This window comes from Poecilia reticulata, linkage group LG7 (genome assembly GCF_000633615.1).
Source record: "Poecilia reticulata strain Guanapo linkage group LG7, Guppy_female_1.0+MT, whole genome shotgun sequence".
NCBI lineage: Eukaryota > Metazoa > Chordata > Actinopteri > Cyprinodontiformes > Poeciliidae > Poecilia > Poecilia reticulata.
In genome coordinates this window covers 26,747,935-26,755,714 of record NC_024337.1, presented here as the reverse complement: position 1 = coordinate 26,755,714, position 7,780 = coordinate 26,747,935, and the positions used below count along the sequence as shown (strand labels likewise).

At 38.7% G+C, this 7,780-nt stretch overlaps 1 protein-coding gene across 1 annotated transcript in view; it reads left to right on the top strand.

The window, feature by feature from the left end:
• LOC103467927 (RNA-binding motif, single-stranded-interacting protein 2-like) overlaps nucleotides 1–7,780 on the top strand; it is an 18,866-nt gene that overhangs the window by 1,544 nt on the left and 9,542 nt on the right. Inside the window, exons 2-3 of the mRNA XM_008414691.2 lie at nucleotides 4,733–4,935; nucleotides 5,513–5,565. Coding sequence (XP_008412913.1) covers nucleotides 4,733–4,935; nucleotides 5,513–5,565 — 256 coding nt within the window. The remainder of the gene's footprint in view (nucleotides 1–4,732; nucleotides 4,936–5,512; nucleotides 5,566–7,780) is intronic.

Genomic DNA, 7,780 nt, shown 5'->3' with positions numbered 1-7,780 from the left:
ATATATGTATATATATGTCAGCATGCCAGCAAGTAGAAGCTAAATCAGATGAAAATGGTTAGAAAGAAAAACAAACATGCTTATGTGCAGAAGCTTTCTCAACTGCAAGTCTTATGATAGATCTTAACTTTTTATTAAACTGATACATTCATCCATACAACCCATACAAACACATCAGCCGATCTGCTCAAAATGGCACATGATGAGTAAGAATAATGGTTGACTGAACCAACGTCTTCAATTCATTTCTAGTCAAAATGCTGAGCTAGGTTTTGTTACCAAAATACTATTACATCTAGTTTAAATTGAACAATGCTTTTAAACTTGATTAAAAAAAAGGTCAGCCGTTTAGAGTGGCTCATATTTATTTTCGTGGTGCTCTTTCAAAATTAAACGAATGAGCACAAAAGGAAGTGCAATGTTATGAGTAAGTCCTTGGAAAACATCCGAAACAGCTGAAATCAAATGCTTCCCACCATGCCTGTGTCATTCCCATCATTTGCTCACAGCTGGAAGAAATTTTGATTGCCCGGATTAATGACCTGGAATTGCTGGAATCCTGGATTCAGACAATATGTCCACTTCCACAGGGGCTTTACAAAGGCCTTTCTTTTAAGTGAGACTTGGACAATTTTTTTTCTCCCTTGGCTAAAGTCACACTCAGAGGGGAGACTTGTAAATCCAGTGTCAAGTGGTAACCCCTGCTCTGTGTCGTTTGTTAATGAGAAAAGAAAGAGATTAAGAGATACTGCCCTTTTTTCTCTGCTTCCCATTAACATCAGGCTTTTTCTCTTCCTCCCGCTTGTTTCACACACACATTGATTTCTGCTAAAAGCTGTTTTAAATTGTTAAGAGGAAGAATAGATTAAGATGCGAGTATAAGAGCTTTATGCTGCAGGACATTGAAGGTTCTCATTACTTTGTTTATCTGGCTCCTCCGTCCTCGCACTGCTCTCCTTTAAGTATGTGAGATTTAATGGAAAGAGATTCTACCTGTGATCTTTTCCACAGTGTCTTTAACCAATCATGCAGAGATAAGAAATATCTCTGCATGATCCCATGTAACCTGGTTTTATTCCTGAAATAACGCACCACAATGCAGTCCTTAGCACTTGGTATTTAATAAATACTCCCAAACCAATTTCAGATATAATTTGATTGCATTAGGCTGTATATAATTGGATTTTGAAGTAATTCATTTTTCCCCCCTATTTGTGCAGTAAAAAGATTTTGTCCTGCAAAATAGGGTTGTATAAATAACCCAAAAAGGACACCGGTTAGAAGATAGAAATGCTGCAAAAATAATGGAGAATGACCACTTAGTATATGAATAAATTGTGGATTTTATGTATCATAAGAATGATGATATTTTAAGTAAAGAAAAACATAGTATACTTTAGATTTTTAATAAATTACTAAATGTCTGACTGACACTATGTAAACTACAGCATGTTTATATTGCCAGGGAGATTCAGCTTTGAAAAGTGAGACAAGTCTTTGCTATTAACTAGAAAGGTTCCACATCCTGCTCCCTTTGCCCTCATTGTTCTGTTTGACTGGGTCACCTGCGGTCTGGCATCGCATTCGCCACCTCCAACTGTAATTATCTCATCAATTTTCAGCTTTTGGCTGTACGAAGTCTTTGCACCATGCAGAGAGCCACTTATGTCACATCTCTGTAAAAATACTAAATAGTTGCTATATTGACTAAATTGCAGAGTAAAATGAATGCTGGGATGGTATGTTTCCAGATGTAAAGAAATGATCTGTTGTTAGATATTGTAGAAAATAAAGGTGTCATGTTATGCATTTGTGACTCCCACTGCTCTATCCTGCTGCAAGAAATGTCGCAGAATGTTACAACAATGTTATCTTTTAAAAGGTTTACCTTCATACAGGATTGACAGGTGACACACTGGTGCACATCTACCTTTGCTTTAAACAGCATAAAAGGCACAATACTCTATGATGCATTTTACACTAAAGGGCACATGATATAACCACCATAGATATAACCACTATGTTTTCACAAAGAACATGGTGAAAAACGTTTGCTGCTTCTTTGCTAAACAACTCAAGAGACCCAAATATCACAGCAGTGACCCCAGCGATAACATCACTGAATCTCAAGCTAAGCTATCCTGTCTGCACTGTTGAACATTCACACAACTTGGCATGCCGGATGTGTGAAACTGACAACGAAGCAGACTCATCCGACAACACTCGGAGAGAATTGCATTTCCTTCCCAGATAATGAGCTGATCTTTCGATCTGAAAGAAAAATAAAACAGCGCAATAAATGTCATGGCGAAAGTAACTTAGTCTCCCTGGTCCTGATGCAGCAGAAAACTGTGAAGTACAGACAGTTGATCCCAACACCATCGGCTATTCAGAACAGGAGTGCATCAAAGGTGACACAAATACATGAAAAACATCACACGACTTGATGCTACAATAAATCCACATCAATTTGTCTCTCTTAGACTTGCAAAGCACATTTCACAGCTCCCTTCTTAAATGTTCTTGTGCTCTTTATGCATATTTGTTCAAGATTGCACCATTACATTTTAAGTCACCTTTCATGGCTGGCAAAGCACATTGAGCTGGAGCAGTTTGAGGGGGGTAGATGCGTATCTGACTCCCTGCCATCATTTTCTCAGATGAGGTTTAGCAGAGCGGTTTTAATGAGACACTACCTTCTGACTTGGGTGCACATGAGAGGGATTAGCACTTTCCCCTAACAAGTTCAGATCCCAATTAGACAGGCCTCACCAGCCAAACCTCGGCACTGGACTCTCCGGTTTCTCCCGTCATATCTTATCTCTCCAAGCTGTTGCAGGTGCATCCCTCCTGATTATTCTTTTCCTGCAGGAGGAGGCGAGGGAGGGCAGAGGAAGCAACTGTGATTGTGACGAAACAAACAGTGCACTGTTACCTCTTCAGTAAGCAGTAAAGATTCTGGTGAAAGTAAATGGACTTTGTGAGCCTCAGGGATTTTTTTACCTTAAGGAAAAAAAAAACAGAAAGAGAGGTTAAAAGTTGATCAGTTTAGAAAAGATCATGCATCTGAATTTGAGGAATACGGAAAAGGTTTTTTACATTATTGATCCGTTGTATTGATGACTGATAATACAATGTACTCACTGATATATCATGTATCTATTGGATTTTGCACCTTCAATGTATTACAAGCTTTAAACATAACTAAATTGTCTTTTCATAGTCAAGCCATTTGTTTCTTCAGTTTCAAAAGCAAAAGACAAATTTTTTATCAGTTTTGGTTAGAAACTAAAATGATTTACTCACAGAACTGAACACAATGATCTTTATGAAGCTACGTATGTGTGCTCTGTTTAAGAACATTGGTGATGGACCTTGAGGTGAACTTATCTGGTGAATTGCAGAGCATTTTTAATTTAATAATCAAATGTGGCAAAGATGCAGAAACAGTTCACTCACGCAGTCAATGATTGTGAGTCTGTAGAAAAGTTTTTTGTTGCCTAAGAACTGATTGACAATTCTTCTAAGCAAAGCCATATCATTAGAAATTCACATACAGTTTACCTAAACAAATAGCTTTTTTTGTCCTATTTACTTTCTCATTTTGGGATTATGTCTTTTTCTAGGTCTTTTGAGAAACAGACAGAGACTAATTAGTCTCATAAACTTCCACCCCTTTTAGTTTTCACAGAAAGATGAATATTGGCTTTTAGAGAAACCATTCCTTTTATTTTTTGAAAAGAAGTGCATGCTGGGGAAACCACATATCTTGCAAGAGACTACTTTAGTTCAAGAAATTTGTCAATAAATGTGTAATGTACCTTTGTGTTTTTATGAGGCTCCATATGAATCATAAAAATATTTTTTTCTGGTTTACGTCTTTTATTGTCCACGCTCCTATCTCACCTATGGTTTCACATGACTTAGTCAGACACAGCTGTAAATTTCTATATAGACCCCAGCTCTGATCCAATAGGCCCTACTGACAGATCAGTTTAATATCAAGATGGGTAATCCATATATAATAGCAGGTAGCTGTATCACAGATAGTTTTATAGAGCTGATGCACCATAAATCGTTTTTTACTGTATTTGATCAGATTTATGGTTAGATAGAAAGATACAGTGCTATTATAGCATATGCTATTTGAGATTATGTTCATTTAATCATGCTAGTCCTTTGCTGTAAACTTTCTGATTATAGACAATTCATTGAGAAGAAGTGACTCTTCTAAGGAAAGTTATATTTTGGTTTCTAAACAACAAAAACAGTGAGAATTAACAGAGACTTTTTGAAGTTGTTGGATTGCTGGGGGAAGTCATATTTCTTTCAGTCAAAAAACGAAGGAGGAAAAAAAAATAAGTGTGCACCCTTACTTTTTAAAATAGGCGAGCAGCTGCTCCACTTGTCCATAGTGCAGGTTCCTGTGGCTTCTCCAAAACATTGACTGCATTGACTTCAAGTCTCTTTGTAATTATTGGGTCATTATTTGCACCAATATTTAGCTTCCTGATTGATGTATTGCTTCAATATTTCCAGATAACATTATTTCTGTTTGATTTTATGGTGCTTCCTTTTGACCAGTATTAATAACTTTTCTTTATAGTGGTTATTTACAAAGAACGATTATGTAATGCTTTTTAAATAACTTGTTTGGGTATGACACAGTATCAAAATGAACGTTCACTCTATGATTGCACTGTTTTAAATCGGACGGTAATTTCTTTTTCAGCAGACATATGTGTCCCCTCCCAACCATCAGATGGCTCCTCCAAGTCCCAACAGCAACAGCAATGGCAACAGCAACACAACCACCTTCAGCAATGGCAGCGGCAACAGCAACAATGGAGCAGAGCAGCTCAGCAAAACCAACCTTTACATCCGTGGCCTGCTTCCAGGAACCACAGACCAAGATCTGGTCAAGCTCTGTCAGCCGTGAGTCACACAAAAACCAGTGCTCCCACACACCCAGTAAATCTCCCCAGCTGTCCAATGTGAGCGGGAACCAGGGAAGCAGGGTTGATTAGGTTAGATCTGAGTGATGAGCGATAGGCTGAATGGTGGTAATGCCAGCATCAGAAAATTCAATAGATGGATGAGGTAGTTGCACTAAAAGTGCATTAATGCTTTACATTTTTTGCAATATTCTGATAAAAGTCGGACTCTATTGTGCAAAGTAAACGTCACATTCTGAACTATAGATAACACGATGTGGCTCATCAGTGTGCGCACAAGGCTTGAAAATTCAGCATTATCCAATCCATCTGATATATTTGTCAGGGCTATGGTTAGAGAGCAGATCAAAATGCTGAGGGCTGAGATGAATGATCTGTCTTTACCTAATTGAATTCTGGAGCCTGGTGATGAGAACCAGGAGAGCAGGGAGAGAAATGGAGGGAAGAAAGCAGAGTGGAGAAAGATTGAAAAAATGAGGGCAGAGAGGTAGGGCAAGGCCCGTTATTTTACAGCTGTCTGGAAGATATGGCTCACATGAGACTGCCCAACCCAACAGGAAACAGCAAACCCAGGGGAAAGGGAAAGACAAACAAGGGCAGTGGTGTGGGGGTAGTGGGTCGAGGACGTGGAGAATCGGAGGGGGGAGGAGTGTCAGGTGGTGTTGCGTGGGGGTAGTTCTCATATTTCTGCTTTAACGGGGCAGATAAAGTCATTGCATGAAATTAGCCTCTCAGCAGAGCACATTATGATCAGTGTGATTCTCTCCTAAACTAGACTGAAGGAGGAGACTGTTTTCTAAAGAAGTAGGAAATGAATAATGCTGTATTAGCATATAACTCAGGAAGGGAATCAGACTTTGTTAGCTTTGGTTTATTCAGTAAATGTGCACACAGACGCCCCCAACACCCCCCACTGAAAGTTGCTGTATGCTGAGATTTACTATGTACAAAGTTTATAATGAGACGAGAGAATGTGGCTTGAATCTCCTCCTCTGGCCCCTGCAGTTTTCTCTCTGGGAGCTCTACTGCAGCTCTGGTTCTTGACCTTTCTTGCCTTTGGTTGTTAGCAATGGATAGATGCCGAGTTGGACTGTGTAAGATGTGGTAAAGTCTCACACTTGAATAAATCTATAGCCCTTCTTTCACACTACAAGATGAAGAGTAAGACCTTTGAGCACAACCTGGTTAATTCCACTGTGTGAGCAGCAACTATGCAAGCAGAGCTCCCAGGCAAAAATGCAGCTTTGATGTAAAGTAGTAGAAACAGACCAATATTTATGGGATGTCCATACAGACTGGTTGCTGGTATTTTACATCTTAGCATCAGAAATGTGGTGGAAATAACACACAAACAGTCCTACAGAAATATAGTTAAATGGCGTGATTAATTAAGGTAGAGTAGGTCTTCTTAACTTGGTGTTTACCAAAAGCATTGACACTGTATTGAATTAATTTCATCTTCTTTTACATTACAGCTACACATTTCAACATGCTTTATTAGGTTTGTATGTGATAACACAAAGTAGAATATATTTGTGCCATAAAAATGACACATGGTTCTCAACATTTATTACAGCTAAAAATCAGTTAATAAAAATGTGGCTTACATTTTGCTTTAATTGTGTGTTTCAATATTTTTTAACCATTTTTCTCTGCAATGACCAAAGTGATTTGGATAGCATATTCAATTAAAATAATTAAATATTATATTGATTAGCAGCTTACAATAGTCTTATGCATAGACTAAAAAAGTGAAGCAGATTAAGGCAACTTGTTGTTCGCAAAGAACCGTTTGCAGTAATCCACTAGATAGATTGGCAGATTACAGTTTTAGCAGCTCATCACATAATCCTTTAAAAAAACAGTGAAAGAGACACTCTGCTGCCTAAATAAAACTCGCCAGTAGTTCAATATTGTTGGGTATAAATCGGATTGCCTTGCAGGGGGCACTAAGACCCAGCGGAGCATATAGGAGTTACACACAGAGAAGCTGGTTAGTTGAATGGGGAGCATGGCTCAGAGCCAGCATTGGACAGGACAGCCAAGGAGAGGCGTATCACATTACAGTGGATGCACATGCCTGGAGAGATGGGAACTGATAGACACTACTGCATGCAGAAGCATTTGCCTAAGTCGGCCATTATCCCTTTTTCCTCTGCAGTTTCTTTATGCACCAAACTGAGTAGATATGGATTAAGGTGGTCTGTTGTGAGGTCTGTAAATGCAACAGGGGACTTTTTTTAAACCACTTTTCACATCATGTTGAATCCCCTGTTGAAGTACGACTCTATCAATATTTTATTTCACTGTCATTCACAAATGACAGTGAAATAAAATCCAGTCCATCATCTGGTTTGAGGTGATTCCTCTGGAACCTCTTGGAGGAAAAATATCCCAACTTCAGAAGATGTGCTTTTAACCTAACAGAGATCTGTGGTTCCTCCTATCAGTATGAGAGTTGGGGTGAAGACGTGCCATGTTAGGAAGAGAAGTGGAAGCTGCAGGTTCTTCAGAACAAACAAGTCATGATTCTAGACCTACTGATTATCCCTCTGTCTGGACACAGGATCAATATAACCAGTTTAAAAGCTAAAATAAATGGTTATATGCCACACATGGAAAACTGGGATGAACTCCATGTCATGATGTTCAGAATTTAGATCTCATGGCATCTCAAGGTGTCAACATTGCACCCAGTGGGCTGAGGGAAATACAGCTTTATTTTGTAGCAATTCAAGGGCTACCCAGCTTTTATTGCATCGCAAAAAAATTAATCAGCACAGAAACTCCAAAGCACACAAAGAGTATGTATATATATATATATA